Below are 19655 nucleotides of genomic sequence, written 5' to 3'. Positions count from 1 at the left end.
AAAACCAGTTTGCATGGATCCCCCCTACCAGTCACCTCCTTCCACGGGACCAGATCTGGGTTTGGGATCTTGAAAGCTCCCTCCCAACTCTCAAAATCTAGTGCTGGAAGGAGCAGCCCGCCTCTTGAGGCGCTAATGATAAGTTCAGCAGTTTGTTCAGATCGGCTCTGTGGTGGTTGGGTAGCCCCAAACCAAACTATTCCCTCCCAAAGACTATCTCTGCCAAAAATACGAAATTCCCATAACACCTTGATTTCTGGAGATAGGCGAACACTCCGAGTTCACCAATGACGTAACTTGGAAAGCCCTAGAAACAACATTAGCTGGAGACCATGTAGGTGATTTCAGGTCCCTAACAAGGCCTTGCAACGATGGTGTTTGTGGAGTCTCCACCTGAAGCAGGAGGAGTCCTCAGCCAGGGTCCTGGTCGCAGGGTGCCAGTGACAGAGCCATAAAAATTCTTGAATGCTTGGCCCCCATGATCAGGTGGCGATGGGCCCCATTTCTGGGTGTAGCTCTCCACTTCCCTCAAACCAATACTGTGCTGAGAAGACCAGGCCGCAGGGTTGGGAAGAGCGCTGGGTCAGAAGTCCAGAGACCTAACTTAGGGCCCCCACTCCACTGTCCACTTAATGCCAGGCACGGGCAGGCTAGCCTTCCCTGGTCTTCACGTGTCCTGTCTGTAAGATGACAGTGTGGACTCAGTGGGCCGTGGGGCCCCTTCTGATTCAAACAGGATGCTGGACCCTGGCTCATGACTCTGGCCATTGACCCAGTTTTTATGCCCTTGGTTTCCGAGCACTCAGCTTGGCTGGACCCGATGTCATGCCTCCTCACAGTCTGCTGGTTGGTTCCTCTAATCCAGTGGTTCTCCACGAGGAGTCCTTGGACCAACAGCATCAGCCTCACCTGGGAACTTGTCAGAAGTACAAATTCTTGGGCTCCCTGGGTGGCTCAGTTGGTTGAGTGTCCCACCTCTTGATCTTGGCTCAGGTCTTAATCTCAGGTCCTACTCTCTAACCCCCTTGATGGGCTCCATGCTGGGGGTGGAGCCTACTTTTAAAAAACCAAATAAATAGAAAGAAAAAGAAATACAAATTCTTGGGCCCTACCCCAGAAGTGCTGAATTGTAAACTCTGGAAGTGGAGCTTAGCAATCTATTTTAAGAAGGCTACCAGGTGATTCTGACACTCGGTCAAGTTTGAGATCCACGGCCTTGGGCTCTGCACTGCTATCCTAAGAGGACCATCTGTGAGAGCCCACACTACTGTGTGCTATTTAAGGGATGTGCTGGGAGTCTTGAAGGCAAGTGATTGCTGTCATCATTTCCAGAACAGAGAAGGAAAAGCTGGCAAGTTTAGGATCCTCAAGTGGATAGAGACCCCTGATAAAATTCTAAGAAATTGCCAAAAACAAGTCTGTGAGGAAGGAGGTAATCATTTGGAGGCAGCTTGTGAAAAATAAGTAGAATCTGACCAGTTTTGCTTCTTCTCTCGGGTATCATGCACACAATCATTCCGTGAATATTTACGAATCCTCTCCAGGACACCCAGCACTGTGTGGTGGGCACCGGAGATCCAGTGGGAAGTAAGAGGTATATGATCCCTCCTTCACAAGATATATGTTCTCGTGCTAGAGACAGACACATTGCACATTTAATAAAAGAACTACAGAGTATGGGGGCACCTGGGTGGCACAGTCCGGTAAGTATCTAACTCTTGGCTTCAGTTCAGGTCTTGAACTCAGGGTCCTGGAATCAAGCCCAGCAACCTGCTCCAGGCTCCGCGGGAATCCTCGGGAATCTGCTTGTCCCTTTCCCTCCCCCTCTGCCCTTCCTCCCACCACCCCAGCCCCCCCACACATACACTCTCAAATCAATAAATAAAATCTTAAAAAAAAAAAAAGTTACAGAGTATGGATAGTGCTAAGAAAATTTAAAAAGTGCTGTGGCAGAGAGTGATGGGGGGGTGGCTTTCTATGGGAAGTCAGGGGAGACCCCTCTGGAAATGGGCATTTGAGCTGAGGCCTGCGTGATTGGAAAGAAGAGCTGTGGAGCGGGTCCGGGCGAGGACTCCCCTTGGGCCTTCCTCCCTCTTCCGCATTCTAGATAGAAAACCGCTCACTGGTGCGTGTGCGTCTGTCCCTCAGCTGTGTTGGGGACAGAAAAATGTTGAGAAGCACAGCCTTGGACCCCAGGATTTTCAGTTTTAATTCTCCCAGACCCCGCTGTCCTGAATCCCAGCATTCTGCCTTGACTCCCCCTGCCCAACCTATGACGCAATGGCCAACGCTTTAAACACCTTTGTTCCTAGCCTACCCCTTAAGTGACCACCAAGAGTTCCCCCATCTAGCGCTGCATCAAATGGCCTGGCAAAAGTTGATTCTCTCCAACCTCAGATATTATTTTATTATAAAATACTTCAGATATACAAAAAAACATAGAGAATAATATTATGAAGATCTGTAAACCAGTTATCCAGTTTAAGGAAAAAAATACTGAAAGTACCGTTGGGCTACCTGACTCCTTTGTCTCTCCTCCTACAGAACTTATCATCTTACGTTTGGTATTTATTATCCCCAGGGGGTCAGATTTTAATCTTGTGTTTAAAATCAAGGGTAGTACACTGGACATTTGTACTAGCTGTTTCTTGATTTCCTTCCCCCTCCCCCACATATCTGTTTTGTGACTTCTTTAAGAACTAGGGAAAACAAGCTTTTAGAATAAATTGTCTCCATTTTCCATGTCTATTCCCAAGAGCCCACAAGCAGCCTAAGATCGTTGTGTTTGGTTTTGAATTACACCGAGCTCTCCTGTGTTAACTGATCCGAACATGGCACCAGGCCTGTGAGCTCCTGCTGGCTCCCTGAGTGGCGGTTTGCCCCCGAATGGACCTAGCATCCTACAGAAGCCATTAGTAATGAAGTTACCAATGAATTAACTCACATCAAAGCAGAGAGTTTCAACCGTAAGCTCTCAAAACCTACAGAAATAAAGGAATGATCTTGTTAATATCGGTCAGCTAACTGTATGATAAAGCTTATATCCCACACCTTTTTTTGTCTCCTTGTAAGGGCTCTGTGAATTTCAAGTTTGGGGTTCTCTTTGCCAAAGACGGGCAGCTCACGGATGATGAGATGCTCAGCAATGGTAAGTGTCCCCTAATTTGTCTGAGCCCCTGTTCTGCCTTGTTGCGGTTTTGACAGTCCAGACTGAACTTATCTGTTGAGTTGGAGTCCTTAACAAAGAAAAAGCCAGTTGTTTCATGAAATTTTAGGATTAATTTCCAAGTAAACTTTATAAGGCAGGTGTTGCCCAGTTTCACTCCTTTGACAAATATTTATTGGTCACCAGACTTATACTGGACACTGGCACCCGAGAGGGAGTCTAAGTAGAAAATGTGAAGAATTTGGTTCTACGTCAAAGTTCCAGTAGCAAAGGAAGGTCTCCAATTTTTATGATTGGGAGAATGATAAAATGGTGTCATTTTCCATTTTTCTTTAGAACCTTTCACGTTAGATACTTATTCATTATTAAAAGAAGCAGTTCCAGTGTTTTCCTTCTGCAATACTAACCCCTGGTGATCCCCGTGTGGCGGGGGAAGGTGGGTCAGTCTGATTCGTGGTTGTCCTTTCCGTGGAATCCTGGGAACTGTGCCATCTCCTGTGTGGTCTCTGGGAAGGAAGTGTGACCTCTCTGTTCTGTTCGTCTCCTGCCTTTAGAGCCTCTGCGTTCAAGTGATTTCAATGCATGTTTAGAAAACGAAGACGTGCTGATTCTGTACTTTCTTCCCACTTTACCTCTCCCTACAGAAATTGGAAGTGATGCTTTTCAAAAATTTTTAAATCTTCTGGGTGACAAAATCACCCTAAAGGGCTGGACAGGCTACCGCGGCGGTCTGGACACCAAAAGTAAGCTCATCTCCTGACCTCTTCTGTGGTCATTTGTGTAACTTCTAACAGCCAGCCTGATCTGTGTTTGGACTTATACCCAAGCTGGGGGAAGGGTTGGACAGGGAAGGGTAGGAAGAGGGTCACACGCAGTCTGACACAGGGGTGCTGGACGCATTTAGGGGCTCCACTGAGTTTTGTAAAACCAAGTCAGCCCTCCCGTTCCTTCGGTGTGTCAGACCATGGTCTGCCTGTGAATGCTTACTGTTGAGTGTCTCTGCGTGCCAGGGCTGTGCAAGGCACTGGGACGTAGCAATGGATAAACCACCGTGGTCCCTCCCTTTCTGAGATCTTATAGTCCAGGGGAGAGCACAGACATTGAACAGATAATTATGCAGTGCCTTAGTACTTGGAGGAACAGAGAAGAAAAAGTACAGAGTGCCACGGGAGCATTTTGTCTAATCTAGGGGATGGGAGAAGGCTTCCCCGAGAGAAGATGAGAAAGAGTAATTTGAGTCCTGAGGGGAGAAGGGAATTCTAAGCCAGAGAACATTTGTGAAGTCCCTGAGTCAGGAAAGAGACTGATATGTTCTAGAAACTAAGAGGACATCTTTATGACTAGAGAAGAGGAGGGAGAAATCCCACAAGGTGTTGGAGATCACATGTATAATTTTGGATTTTATGGTAAATGGAATTGGATGGCACGAACAGGTTTTAAGTAGACATGTGGTGGGATGAGGTTGTACTTTGGAGCCGAACTTGCTGGCCAAAGTGTGGGCAGCGGTCTAGCAAGGTGCATGAGCACGTGGTGAACACGTGCAAGGCTCGTGAGGTCACCAGTTCTGGGGCCAGTACTCAACCTCTCTGTCACGGTCACGACTACCATCTGCTGACGCTCTCTATGGCCAGGCACCCCACCAAGCACTTTACAAGTAGAATCTTGGACATATCCCTAAGCGTTAGATACTGATTTTATCCCCATTCTCAAATTAAGAAACTGAGGCCGCAAGAAGGTGAGTGACGTGTCAAAAGGAACATAGCTGAGAACTTGAACCCGGGTCTGCCCCCCTCCAGAGCCCGTGCTTTCAGCCACCATACCGTCTGCCAGGGAGCATACTTGCTTTGTTTTATGGACAGGATAATTATTTGTACACCATCTTGTGTTAATCTGGCCCTGTACACCGGGAATAACTGGGCGGCGAGGAATTATAGCACGTTCTTTTTTAGCCCAGCCTTGTACGTGAATCAGATAGCAACCGAGCTTAGAGCAGTGGGGAAGAGGGCTCTCCACGTGGGCAGGATCGTTGTATCAGTTGGGGAGTGAGCCCTACTGTTGCTTCTGCTCAGGCGGATAATCCAGAATGATCTTAGCGAATGCCCTCACTGTACGCTGTATTCCCCTAATAAAGACCATTTCCTCAGGGTCTCAGAACTCTCTGTGCCTACTAAACGCGTGTTTGTGTCTTACAGATGACACCACAGGGACCCATTCAGTTTATACTGTATACCACGGGCACGAGATCATGTTTCATGTCTCCACCATGTTGCCATATTCCAAAGAGAACAAACAGCAGGTACGTGTGAACACAGGCTCTTCGAGAATACGCAAAGCATCGAATGGTGTCCGAAACGTGGAGAAAGCATCATCGCTCTGATTTCATAGCATTAGAAACTGTGTGTATTAGTATATGAGCTGAACCTCAGGTACCAACGTAGGGAGATTCTTTATAAAATCTGTATATTTGGACTCTCAGTGAGCCTTGGGAAGAACTGTCCTCACCGATGTTGTCCCCTTAAAGGAGCAGCGATAACATTGCACACACGTGCCCATGTGTGAACCAGTGCGTGTATTTGCCTGCATGAGTGTGGTTTTATAGACTCAAAGTGTTTTGCCTTTGCTCTGTGACTTCTCATGTGCCTGGTGTTCCGTCGGAGACTCCCCAGGACATAAAATAAGCGAACCCCAAGCGATGGCTGGCAGGCACATTTCAGGTTAACGCAGGAGTTTAACGCCAGGTGTCTACATGCGCTGGGCCAGGTTGGGGGGAAAACTACCTGAGACACTCCTCATGTACCCCAGAGATGGGCCATTTCCAGGAGAAAATTTTTTAATGTGTGGGGGACTTCAGAGCTAACAAAGATACATGCTGCTGGTTTTTTAAGGATCTTGGGGGGTGGATTGCCATGCCGCTTAACTTTTCATTAGCTTCTTCTTCCTTTTTTAAACATTGAAGGCATCTGTACAAATAAATATCACCAATATGAGTGGACAGCTGGCCAGCAAAGATCTGTGAGAAGTAAGACCCTAGAGAGGGGCTGTGATGGGCCAAGAAGGCCTGTTTTTCTGAGCACCTGTAATTCTTAATTTCAGTAAGACTTCAGCAAGGGGGAAAAGACACAGCACAGATCAGAGCACTAAAATGCAGTGTTCCAGTCATGAGAGATCAAGGTGCTTTGGGGACATGGCAGGGAGGGGTAGGGAGAGCTGGCCCTATTGGATGGTCTGGGGCCTGGCCCTATTGGGTGGTTGGTGGATTTGTCCCACAGGCGCTGGAGACCCACTAGAGGTTGTAAGCTTGTTCTGATTTTAGAGGGCTCCCTCTGGGAAAAGTCAGGTGGAAACAGGAAGTACCCCGGCCCAGGAAGACTGCTTTCTAGCTGAGGTCACTTCCTGTAAGGCTTGTTGGCGTGGTTGACACTGCCTAAGTTCCTGCAGGAGCTGAATCTCTTAGGATCCTAGGATCACGTGCAGAAGAGGAGCTGAGCTGACCTTCCCCATCATCATGAGTTATATTGACCTGTTACAGTTCAACAGCGATTTCACAGAACTTCCACACAAGCGTTTTACAATCCTCTTCCTCCTCCTTTCATTCTGATCTTTTCGGCCTTGTGCAATCGCCAGAATTGCCCACGTCTCGTGACAGATGGGGCATTAGCCAGAGAGACAGGAGGAAAGAATGTGACAGCTCAACCTTTGCCCAACTCTGAAGACTTTAACCTTATCTCTTTGAGGGGCTGTCCGTATGTGAAGGTCAGCCGTGAAACATCTCCATGTGGACCATGGTCTCCGTGGGTAGCGCCTGGGTCCTCCCAGCATCGGTAGACGTGAGGAAAATGAAAACTTTGAAACTTGTCTCTGTCACCAGGAAGATCATGCAGGTGGGCAGAGGGACACGTGCAGGATGCTAGTGAACCTCTAGTGTGCCCCGTCAGGACAGAGCAGAAAAGAACCCTTGACCATGAGCCTCTCTCTCGACCTCAGGGGCTCAATGCAATAGACAAAAAGACAAGGGGCAGCCTGGCTCATAAAATCTTGGTGCTTATTGACCTCCTAACATCTAGAACACAAGTGGAACAGTCTGAGCCGTATCCCAAATCTGACATAAAGAAGCCGGTTCTCACAGTTTGTAAGCTCTGATATCCCCATGACATCCGCTCCTCTTCTCTGGTGCTGAACCAAACCTTAGTGGGGAGTGGAGAGGTTGATACGTGCCTCTCTGGGACCTCACCTTCCTCCTAATGTGTCCTGATGTTCCCCCCCTCCACACCATCTCCTGGTCTCCCAGCTCCAGGGCCTGCGGGCAGCATCTAGTACCAGAAGAAAGCCTGGGCTCAGGGGCCCATCTGGGCCCAGTTCTAGGCCCGCCAGAGCTAGCTCTGTGAACTTGGGCGCCTGGAGAGCCTTGCCTGGCCCAGGGCCCAGTTCTTGGCCCTCTTGTCTCCTCCTAACTCTCATTCACCCCTGCCCCATGATCTCCCCTGGTCTCAGGACTTTAGAGAGCTTTTATTAGCTAGTGACACCCAAATGTACATGTCCAGCCAGAACTCCCTCCAGAAGTCCAGACTCAGGTGCACAGCCTTCTTCTCAATGGCCCCCTGGGCTGGACGCCTTAAACCTCGTGGGTCCAGTACTGAACTCTGTCCTCCTGTGGCCCTTCTTATCTCAGAGGAATTGCTGGGTCATGGGGTAATCCTGTGTTTGGGAGTCAGCCTATACCATTCTCCCCAGCAGCGCCCCATTCTGCGTTCCCACCAGCAGTGCGTGACAGTTCAACTTTTTCCACATCTCGACAGCACTTGTTATTCCCAGGCTTTTTGTTTTTTCTTTGGTTTTGTTTTATTTTGGAATAGCTCTCCTAATGCATGTGAAATGGATGGTCGCTACAGTTTTGGTCAGCAATATGGAACATCTTTTCCTGGGTTTATCACGTCACCTTTCGAGAAACATTTATTCAACTCCTTTCCCCATTTTTTAATCAAGTTATCAATCAAGTTATTAATCAAGTTATCTGACTTGTTGAGTTCCAGGAGTTCTTTCTGTATTCTGGATAGAACCCCTTATCAGATACGTGGTTTGTAAATATTTTCTCCTGTTCTGTGGGCTGCCTTTCCACTGCGTTGGTGTGGAAAATGCACAAAAGCTTTTAGTCTTGATGTGGCCCAGTTTATCTCATTTTTCCTTTTTTTTTTTTTCATTTTTCCTTTTGTTGGGTGTGCTTGTGGTGTCAAGGCCAAGAAGCCAGTGCAAAAATAATGACTTTCTGAGTTAAATTGAATCGAAATTATTAGAACATCTCTAAACCTTCATTTCTCACTTGTAAAAAGAGAGTAATGTCGAATACAAATCAACGGGGATCCTGTTCTCCAGGAGCTTACAGTATTTAATAGGGCACACGCTGGGAATCCACGAACAGTGAATCACTCCGTTTGGCCGACTAAGCAAAGGTCTAGGACAGGGGTTGGCAAACCACAGAGCATGAGCTAAATCTCACATACTGCCTATTTTGTTAAATAAAGTTATTGGAACACAGCCACGCCTACCCAGCTGCTTTTGTACTACGATAGCAGAGCTCGTGGTTGTAAACTGACGATATGACCTGCAAAGCTGAAAATATTTACTATCTGGCCCTTTACAGAAAAATTGGCTGACAACAATCTAGGAGATCATTTTTGAAAGGTCAGTTGAGGTCAGATTAGGTAAGCACATTGTCCTCACCAAGCACATGTTTCAGAACTAGCTTAAGGCCTTTATAAACGTATACATGTTGAAGCCCCCTCCCCAGGGAATTCTGATGCAGTACCTCTTGTCTGGGGCCCTTGAACGTCAGGCTAAGGAGATGAAGCAGAAGAGAAGGTGGACACAATCAGAGCAGCAAAACAGGAGAGAACGGAGACAAGGAAGCTAGTCAGGAGGCTGCCACAGAAGGGAAGACCAGAGAAATGCAGATCAGCAGTGGGCAGGGAGCAGAGGAGATGGATAGGAGAACCTGGATGCTGGGCTGGTAAAACACGAGAGGCAAGAAGTTAAAGATGGCGGAAGTGTAGGGCTATGTGATCTTTGCAGTTTGCCATAGTGCATTAGTGTTTTAACCCTGTGAATCTATCACATTTGAGCGACCTCCTTGATGACGTTACTTATGCTTCCATCTAGGTGGAGAGGAAGCGCCACATTGGAAATGACATCGTCACCATTGTGTTCCAGGAGGGAGAGGAGCCTTCTCCTGCCTTTAAGCCTTCCATGATCCGCTCCCACTTTACACGTATCCTGGACCTGTGTGAATGAGTTTAGTGAGGTGTTGGTCGGCCTCAAAACTAATCTGACAGTTGACTTGCTTGTCATGGTTGTTTTGCATCGCTAGATTATTGGAGCCACTATTCTGGATTTTTCCCTTGGGGTTATATTCTGCCCACCTCTTCCTCCGTCCACTATAATGGATGGATTCATTCTCAGAGAATTCTAGGCTTCTAGAATCTCTTTCCTTTCCTCAGGTAGTCTATGAAGTAAGGGAAACCACCTACCATCCATCAGTAGTAAATGACCTAGAATCACAGGTAGTGAACCCTCTGGAGAAATCTGCTTTAAATAAAAATTTGAATGGAACTGAAGTTATTAGAATTCAGCTAAATTTAGTTAAGTAAAAATTTGCAAGTTAAAATAAAAAGCCAAAATAACATTTCTTTGTTGATTCTAAATACTGGAGATAGCTACTGCATTACCTCTTGAAATTTAAGGAATGATGGAATTAATCATATTTTCACTCGCTTTTCCCTCTGCTTCCTTAAATCCCTGCTTGGCTCATCCCGCTGGCAGAGTCCTGCTGACCTTCTCTGTAATGTCCAGGCTCAGCTCAATCAGACAGACACAGGACATAAGCTTGGTGAGCCTGATGGAGGCCATCATGGCCTTGTTGCTTTGGGTCACAGGCCACAACAGTGAGACCCAATCCCGGTGTCTCCATAGGTTATACATAGTGAATAAAAGGCAGCTATCAGGCATTTTGAGGATAAATTCTGGTCTAGATATTCGTGTTCCCTGGAAACTCCAGTAAAAATGTTGGGAGACAGGACCATTGTGACCCATCATGTCTGGAAATGGTTTACTCTGCCTGCTTTGACTTATTCATTGTAACCTAACAATATAGCACGTAAGTTCTTTAAAAGTGGGGAATGGCCAAATTTTTTCCAGGAGAGCAGGTAAAAAAAACTGTATAAGCACCTACACTTCAATAATAATGGTTTTTGCTCCTGTCCCTGCTCATCGAGCGGTATCTTCCTCCATTCCCTGGGATTTCGGGCCCCTGTTTCCCCTTTCCTGCAGCAGTGCTTGTAAAATAGAAGTTTTCTCCAAGTACATGCAGGGGGCACGAGGGAGGTGGCCCTTTAAGTGACCGGGAGGCGGTCATCATGTTTAGAATTTCCTTTAGTTGTAACTTTTAGATTTGGGACTTGACACATTTGTTTCTGGAAAGGGACAGGCAGAGAGTTCATGCAGGTTCTTTCCTCTGAGTGCAGGAATGGAAACACTTCGAGGGACTGATGGCCTTTCAGCCCTGGCAAAGGAAAGCTGAGGGTGGGACCTCAGGGGAGGAGGAGGAACAGGAGAAAGAAAGCTGGTCAAGGTATTTTAGGCTCCACACACCTGACACAAGACAAGTCCTTTTAGCTGAGAGGCTGCCATCAGCTGCACTGTCAAAGCCAGAAGGAGAGGGAAGGTGTGCGGTGGAAATATTTAAACTGCTTTTATTTTTTAAATGGGTGAGAGGAAATCTATGTCTGATTTCATAGCGGGATGTTTTGTCTTTCCAAGCAAAGGAATTGCTCTTTTTGCCTGGTTGCCTGCTTAGCCGAATAGTAGCTGTGTATACAGCTTTGTGTATAGCTTTGTAAAGCTATGTGTATAGCTTTCCTGACCGATTGGGAGACTAAGCTCTTTCCCCAGAGGATGAGCACACAGAGGTTGAACTTCTGTCTTCCTGAGATGTCTCTTAAAGAAGTCAAGGCTCCATTTCCACCAAAGAGCTACAGATGCCTTGAGCACAGAAGTGCAGGTCTAGGATGATTCTGCACAAGGGATTTCAAGGCATAAGCCATCGACAGTGAGTTTTGGCGTTGATTAATTTCCTTAGCCATCACTACAGATATTTTTGCCTTAGTGAGGTATGATCAACAAAATGACAATTACAGGTAGGTGATGACTTTCTCTCGGTTGCTTTGTCTCATTCTCATGTTTACTTGTTAATTTAGCATCCATTCAATGACTGTTGATGTAATATATTTGTTGATTGATTTGATGTGAGTATCCTCACCTAAAAGAACTTTCTTCAAGGCCATCATCTCTTTGGGAAAAACTTGCTCCATATAGTATTGCCCTGTGCAGTAGACCCAAGAGTCAGGGTCAGTTTGGAATTTTATTGTACCCTAAAACAGGCACAAATTTGCCATGTTTGATCTTGACCAGAGCACTGCCTTTCCTACGCCACATCCTGGCCCGTGTATTCCTCTGTTCTCAAAAATTAATCTGTTAAAAGGGAATCGTGATGTGAAAAGAACGTGAACTTTGAGCCAAATAGATTTGGGTTAGAATCCTGGCTCTGTCGCTTATTAAATTCCTGGTTTTGAAAGAAGTGTTTATCTTCTCAGAGTCGCAGGCCTCATCCATAGGACAGGATAAAGGTAATGCTACTCCCTTGGCAGGTTGATGCTATGTATTAAAATACCAAGTATGCTGCCTGGTGTTCAAGGAGTGCTCAATGGTGGCCTTCGCTATTATCCCTGGTGTTCCTGACCTTGCCCACAGCTTGGTAGGTTGGACCGTGAAGGATGCAGGAAGACTTGGCCTCTACCCTCCTCTCCCTCCTGGGAGAGCCGGACAGTGGCTGAGCCTCTGACAGCCCAGAGACGGCACTCCTCTTATGGAATGAATATTCTTGACGTATCACATAGGCAACTGGATAAATGTAAGGTCTGAATATTGCTGATCTTTGAAGAAAGACCAAATAATTCTGAAATGTTCTCCACATAGGCTGAAAATATTTTCGGAAGAAAGTGTACCACTCTTTGGCCCCCCCTTGCCATCCCCACCGGTGTTTACAGACCACCAGGAATTCAGGGACTTTTTGCTAGTGAAACGTAAGTTTCTATTTTGAAATTTTTTTGCAACTTGTTCTGTATCAGAACACATGTCTTCAGATCCTCCCAGGACGCTGTCTAAGAAAAATCTCACCGTTTAAACGTTGATCCCCTTCCGCGTTCTGTTAATTCTTCATGAGAAACATTCGGTTTTCTGGTAGTGTTATGTAGGTCTTCTCTTGTGTCCCAGTCCGACCATGTATCGACCATGCTGCTCACCCGCCTTGAAGTTTATCTGCTCACGACACAAGGGCCTCAAATTTGCTCTGCTGCCCAGGCTTCTGTTATGGCCATTTCTGAATCCATAGCTACTTGTGTATCTGAGTCTTTCTTGGAGAGCGGGAAGCAGGTGGGACAAAGGGTGGTTATGTGGGTGTGTACTTAGGGAAAGGGGAGTTGTTAGCAAGCGGTGGGGGGGCATGGGGAAGGGAGAAGACAGACGGACAGAGAGAATATGGATAGGATCGTGCAGAACCTGACCATCCAGGCTTCACTAGCTGGTGAGCATACATTTTAGCTCCACCGATAATACCCTACCTGACTCCATGCCCTCCATCCTCTGACCCACAAGAGCTCAGCTACATCCCTCCCCAGAATAGCCCTTAGTTATGACAGCTGGAAGTTCAGCTTGCAATCCCCATTCAGGGGCATGTTCCCAGTGCTACCAGATAGTCCAAGTTTTTCAAACAAGACAGAGATCCAAAATTGTATGTGAAATTGTCTGTGTCTTAAAATGGGGGTCCATGTGTTCCAAGTCCAGAGGATGGATCGGGTGGAGAGCAAGGAACAGACCTGAAACAACAACAACAGAGAGCTTTAGCAGCTAGAAATGGGGAGGGTCTTAGAAGTGGGGGTGGGCTCAGGACGTAAGCAGTCTTTGCAGAGAGCCCCTAGCAAGGGAAGGGGCTGCTGCAGGCCCTAGAGCCATTGAATCCTGGTTAAAGATGACTCAGCAACCTAAGAACCCAGCTTATGAGTGTTATCTGCTGATTTCAACGGAGTCAGTCAACAGAGTGACTTTGACGAGCCCGCTCAGGGCTCTGTGGACATGCGGGTGGAGTGAAGCGAAGACTTGATCTACAGTCGAAAACCTGCACAGGTCAATAACGTGGAAGAGCCCAGGCTGTGGGCTGTGAAGAGGGGTGTTAAAGGGTTGGAGCATGGGGCCAGGATGGACCAGGAGGGGTTGATGGACTGAGAGAAAAGGTAGAAGCCGGGTCTCGTTGAATTCAAAGTGGAGGCAGCAGGAGGGAGGAAGAGGGTCAGGCAGGAAACTCCGAGATATAACAGAAAATGGGTTTTCAACAAAACTTTTGAACTTCCCCCCCTTTATTTGGCCCAACGGGTCATTTTAAATGCCCCTCCCCCCACCAGGGTACTAAGGAGAAAATATCCTCAAACAAAAAATTCACAATTACAGAATTAGAAAAAATAGTAGGCAGGCCTTAAATGCATGCAGTTTACATTCTGAAAGAGATGTCTTGCCACAGACAAGCCCAGCTTGCCCCCACCTCTCAGATCCTTTCTAGGAAATGTCTGAGCCCAAGAAGTTCATTTATCAGTCAGTGAACACTGTCCTTCCTTTGGCTCTTCCTATGAGAAAAATAAGAGTTCATATTTATTCAGTTTGGTGCTAATTCCTTATATGTATTATGTCACTTAAATTCTTACAGTGACCTTATAAGGAAACAAGGTGACATCCATTTTACAGGGTTAAAAATGAGACCCCAAGAAGCCAAACAATTTACTTAAGAGTGTGGCAGCACTGCTGGGATTCAAACCCATAACTGCCTTGACTTCAAGCTCCCGACCCCGTCGTGTGCACTTTCTGTTCTGTGCTTGAACCTTGAACATGGATTTGGACATTTCACTTTACTGCTTCTTAGTGTCTGTAGTCCACTAACCACCAGCTTTCTTTCCCAGAAGAAACTTCCACTAGGGTAAGAATCCCAGTACTCTGTTAGGCAATTGTTACTTCTCTTAACAAAATGTGGCGAATATATATTCAATCCTGTGGAATGGCATCCTGGTGGTTCGGCCCATGTGTTGGAGGAGCGTGTTTAGATGGTTGAGTAAATGGGTAGATGGATGGATGGGAGGAAGAATTGGTGGCCGGGGGCGGGCTCAGCGTGTATGCGATCTTCTAACTAGATACATACCCTCTGCTCAGGAAGCTTACAGTCCAACAGGAAAAGTAAGACAGACATACCTATGGACTATGGGTTTGTACAGAGAAATTTAGAGAGTTTCTAAGCATTCTTCCATGAAGGAAGGGTCGCGCCAATGCTAACACCAGTATTAGGGAAGCGGGTGGCGTTCACTATGAGGAGTTTCCTTGAGAAGAACATTCTTTGATAGCCAGTCAATTTTTGTAACTCCCTTTATAACTTGATTTATTTTAGTAATTAATGGTGAAAAAGCCACTTTGGAAACCCCAACATTTGCCCAGAAACGTCGACGTACTCTGGATATGTTGATTCGATCTTTATACCAGGATTTGATGCCAGATTTGCATAAGGTAACCCTGGGTCCGTGGTCTTCTTTCCTCCTCGTGGGTTGGAGCTGAGAACACAAGTCCTAGTGATGAATCCTGGTTAGAAGAGCCAAAGAGTCGTCTTGGTCTCTGAGGCCGTGGCCACAGAACTGACGGTCATTCTTTCATTGTTGCCACAAGAGAGGGCTGAATGTCCAGATGCAGGAAAGTGATTTGCAGAAATCACAGGCCTGTGGAAATGGAGGTGCAGGGGGGGCGTGAGTATCAAACCACCATCCCCAGAGCACTGGAGAGTGCTTTTTTGGGGTGGCTGTCCTTGGTGACACTACTCAACACTACCCATGCCATAGAGCTGAGGGATAACCACGAGTGGGGATTTTGGAGAGACACTGGGAGCTTTTCAAGGGTTTCTGGAGCTTTACTGGCTAGCCCCATTTTCAAGCACCTGAAACAAGCTTTTACATTTACTACAGATTTGTTTTGTGCCAGACGCTTCCTAGGCTGGAGGTATCTCCGCACCGGGGGGACCCAGCGCCACCTCAGTACCTGGAGGGGCACCAGGGCTCCTTGGAGGCCTCCAAACTCAGTGAGAGATCACTGGATTCCCTAGGCTCATTGATGCAGAGTGATACCATTGCTGTTCGGAAGCGGATGCTACCTGCCACAGGGAAGCACAGAACAAACAGGGAGACTCCCTAGACCCCTTGCATTCATAACCTCCAGCAAAAGGCCCTGCCAGTGAGGCTTGTAAATAAATGGCATGCGGGGTTCAGGTGCTTAGGTGTGGAGATGAAATTATCTTTAATGAGCTGGTGCTCATATGATCCTTTCCCTTGGGCACCGTGAGCATCACCATTTTATAGGGTAGCCCTTGACCTCCGGATGGCCAGTTCACCCTATCTGCTCTCAGGGATTAGGCCAGACTAACTCCAGGGTGCTAAAGCGCCAGACGTAATCGCTCACCTGTCAATTCTTTTTTTCCCCTAAAGTCAGGGAGGGGAGGGGTGCAGAGAGGGTGTCGAGATGAGGACACAGAGCCTCTGAGGTCCGAGCTGAAGCATGGATGCCTGATGCAGGCCTTCCCCAGCCCCCCGTTGAAGCCAAGTCCCCCCGTTATATACTCTCAGATACCGTCTGTGTGTCCCCTTCACAGACATTCTCCCGTGTGCCAACCACGTAATCAGCTCCTCACTCTGTCTCTGCCATCACGCTGTGCTGCGCAAGGACAGGGACTGTGTTCCCCACCCCTGATGTGTGTCAGAGGAGCAGGCACCCAGTCAGGGCTTGCTGATGAAGGAGCGTGCCCATTCTCTGACTACACCCCAGAAGAGAACTGTCCTTTACTGAGCGTGTGCCCGAGCCCTGTGCCCAGCCCCTTGCACGCACCCGCCCGTGTGGTCTTCACCACACGCCTGGGAGACTGGTATCGGCCACGCAAACACACTGCGACTCCGAAATTAACTCACTTGCCCAACGTTACTGCGAGGGCCACAGCGTCGCACAGCCCCAGGGGTACCGTTCACCTTGAATTCTGGACGCCTTGTTCCAGGGCAGGAGGTGGGCTCTATGTGAACAGTGTCCCTGGAGCTGTGCCCGGTGGTGACTCCATCTTCACACCCCAGACGCTAGCAAGCCCCGGAGCTGCTGCGTACTTGACTCCAAAGCCGGGGCTCTCGGTCAAGGTGCGACCCTCGCTCTCCACCTTCTACCCCCGACGTCTAGCACCAGCCCTGGCCCGTGAGGGACGCTCCGTGCAGGCTTGGGGAGCGAATGGGCACAGAGAGTTGAAGCAGCATTTGGACAGATAGGTCTGTGCGTTAAGGGAAGCCAGGGGATGAGACTCGACAACCGTTTCTGGAATTCGTAACTTGTTTCTCTTTCCTAGAACATGCTCAATAGACGGTCTTTCAGTGACGTCTTACCAGAGTCACCCAAGTCGGCACGGAAGAAAGAGGAGGCCCGCCAGGCGGAGTTTGTCAGAATAGGGCAGGTGGGTTTTCTTCCGGAGCCTCCTCGGCGAGATGTGCAGCCGGGAGCCCCACCCGCACCAGATGGCCTGCCTGTGAAGAGTTCCCCGTCTGTGTACTCCCGCGGGAGCTCTGTAGTCTCTCTCAGGATAACTGTGGAAACCAGGAGTGAGATTTTTTGTAATCACGTAGGTGGGGTTCTCTGCAGGTGGGAGCGGGAGCAAAGCCTTCTGCTGAAGAGGGGGTGCCGCTGCCTCCAGGCAGGAGGCCAGCAGGCCCAGATGGGGCTCCCTCTTGTCAAGGGAGGGTATGCCTCCCTCCTGAGGAACTTCTGAAGAGCGAGGAGTCCTTGTAGGGAAAGCACCTTGAACTCCCCTGGCGGGAGTAGGCACACCCGAGCTCCTGCTCTGCTACTTGGAAGCAATCCTCGGAGTTAGGTGGCTCCCACGTTGCATCTTATTCCAGATTCTGGAGGAAATCACTCCCGCTTTGCCTCACTCCCATATGACGTTCAGATGTCTCCGTTCTGGGAGGTGACCCAGCTTTCTGTCTTAATCCCTTGTCCCAGCACAGAGGAGGAGAACTGCCAGCTGTGCTAGGGTTCTGACCCAAAGGGAAGAACCAAGCAGGGTCACCCAGGAAAGCTTAGGGGCAAAAGTAACTTAGCCCCAAACAGGTGCACTGTGACAGGGGCGTCCGACGCGGGTCCTTGTTTAAAGGCACCCTGACTCTGCTTTCTGAGATTCTGAGTCATCAAGTTTAGGAAGGCACCTGGGCGTGTTTTCAGTCTCCCGGTGTAGGAATCACTGCCCTGAGATACCCATGAGTTAAAATGACAGGATGGGGTCCTTTGGGCTGGGACATTGTCATTAAGCTGCATTTCTTAGCTTCAGTGAGAAGGCAGTGTGGGAACCTGGAACTGTAATCTAAAATGGCTCCTATTTTATTAAAAGAATTTTTTTCAAATCACATTTGTTGGGCCTGCGGTTCTCTTACTGCCCAGTAACAAACTTTAAAAGAGATCTCTGTTCTGTAAGGCACTAAAACTGAAGTCCATCGTGAGAGGGGACGCTCCGTCAAGTTTGGTGGCTTCAGGGATCTGTAAAAAAGAGGTGAGTCGATGCTATTCTCAAGTTCACCTGTGAAGGTCCTTTGTCTAAGTGAAGTTATTGCACTTCTTAGAGATTTGTGGGACGGGCGGGAGAGATGAGCTTGTCTGTTGCAGAGTCCCCAGGGAAAGCCCCAGATAAAGTCGAGCAGCATTTAGGGAGAACCGCATGGCCGCCCGCCCCCCCCGCCTCCGTTTCCATAGCATGTGTTGCCTTTGCTCACTTAATGGGAGCAGAGCTGCTGGAGCAGGCCTGGTGAGGCGGACGGGGCTGGGCAGTGCTCAAGCCTTGTGTGTGTACAGAGCGCCCATACATCTCGACCACATGCGTGTTCTGATGCTGCAGCTCCGCAGAGGGCTCAGGATGGTGCATTTCTCACAATCTCTCCTGTGGTGCCTGGACACACTCCACAAAGCTCTAGCGCCTTGTGTCTCCAGGTTTTGTGTGTGCTACAATCATCCCCTTTTTAATGTCTGATTCAGTAGGTCTGGGGTGAGCCCTGAAACTCTGCATTTCTAATGAGCTCACAGGCGATGCTGATGTTACTGGTCAGAGGACCACAGCCGAGAAACCACTGCTTCCTCTATCGTTCATTCAGTCACCCGAGAAATGATGTGGTCCGTGTATCTCCTTCTCACCTCCACTTTACTTGGGGGAAAAAATGAGGTGGTGATCAGGAGGAGAAGAGTAGACAATACACTGGCCACCCAGAAACGTACCGTGCACATGATTTTGTACCGTAAACAAATCTCTATGTCCCTAGTTATGTCTGCGTTCCAAGTATGTCAAAGTTTGCTACGTGGAACAAACCCGCAGACACTAGAGAAGTGTCCGTTATAAAAGCAAAAGAGTTATGATTGCTTTTACTTTAATGATAAAGGTAGAAATGCTTTGTATCTGACTTACAATCTCTTTAAAGCCTGGTTTCCGGGAAATGATGAGCCCAAAATACAACTGATGCTAGAAAACCACAACCAGTTTAAGAGCAGACTGATGGCAAAGCATCTTTTGCAAAGGTTGCATAAATTCCCACTATCGGCTCTTTGTGTGAATGGTAGAAACCACAGTGTTTCCAAGAGCTCTATAAATACCAGATTCCAGCAGGATTTAGTAACCTTGAAAAGAAGTTCTTAGACATCCATAAAAATGAAAGTCTGTGGAAATGTAACTTGTTCGCCGGTAAAGAGCAAAGCAAGAACATTGATTTTTTCTATCCATTCAGAACCTGCCAGTGGGCCCCAGGCCTGCCTTGGAGAAACACTGACCTAGAGGCCCTCACGGACTTCTGTGCAGCTGCCTCGGAACAGGCCAGAGTCCCACATGCTGCCCCCAAGAGTGTCTTATTTCCAAAGAAGAGGCTTTGTCAACCTCTTGGACACCCATCAGTCCATGTGCTATATTCATGTTCTTAGATGGTCCAGCAAAAAGTCCTGCTCTTAGGCCCCATCCTTGCCCTACAGACTCTACACCAAGCCCCTCACTTGGCAGAAGGGAGTCCAGTGCAGTGGCAAGTGCCATCAGACCTCAGAATGGAGCCTCTGTGGGACCAGCTCTGGGTTCCTGTCACTAATACTTCATACATGATGTCCTCGGGCAACCTGGAGTCCCTGGCCCCTTTGAGAACCCAGGAAAGCAGTGGTCACCCATCACACCACATACACTAGCCCATTAAAATGTATGGATAACACATGTACACCACATTTTTAATACAATTTCAGGACTTCCCACACCTCCTCAAGCTCTTTCTGGATCCTCTAGGACCCTCTTTGAACCCCTGTTTGCCGAAGT

The 19655-nt window shown here is 48.0% G+C and overlaps 1 protein-coding gene across 5 annotated transcripts in view; it reads left to right on the top strand.

The window, feature by feature from the left end:
- Positions 1 to 19655, top strand: part of GARNL3 (GTPase activating Rap/RanGAP domain like 3) — a 143658-nt gene that overhangs the window by 92413 nt on the left and 31590 nt on the right. For all 5 annotated transcript variants that reach the window (XM_059410765.1, XM_059410764.1, XM_059410766.1 and 2 more), the window contains 9 exons: positions 3073 to 3148; positions 3811 to 3909; positions 5359 to 5462; positions 9320 to 9428; positions 11307 to 11352; positions 12191 to 12297; positions 14700 to 14815; positions 16677 to 16781; positions 17796 to 17870. In XM_059410765.1, the coding sequence (XP_059266748.1) occupies positions 3073 to 3148; positions 3811 to 3909; positions 5359 to 5462; positions 9320 to 9428; positions 11307 to 11352; positions 12191 to 12297; positions 14700 to 14815; positions 16677 to 16781; positions 17796 to 17870 (837 nt within the window). The remainder of the gene's footprint in view (positions 1 to 3072; positions 3149 to 3810; positions 3910 to 5358; positions 5463 to 9319; positions 9429 to 11306; positions 11353 to 12190; positions 12298 to 14699; positions 14816 to 16676; positions 16782 to 17795; positions 17871 to 19655) is intronic.

This window comes from Mustela nigripes, chromosome 9 (genome assembly GCF_022355385.1).
Source record: "Mustela nigripes isolate SB6536 chromosome 9, MUSNIG.SB6536, whole genome shotgun sequence".
In the NCBI taxonomy this organism is placed as follows: domain Eukaryota; kingdom Metazoa; phylum Chordata; class Mammalia; order Carnivora; family Mustelidae; genus Mustela; species Mustela nigripes.
The sequence above is the reverse complement of the archived record's forward strand: the minus strand, read 5'-3'. Positions and strand labels throughout refer to the sequence as shown.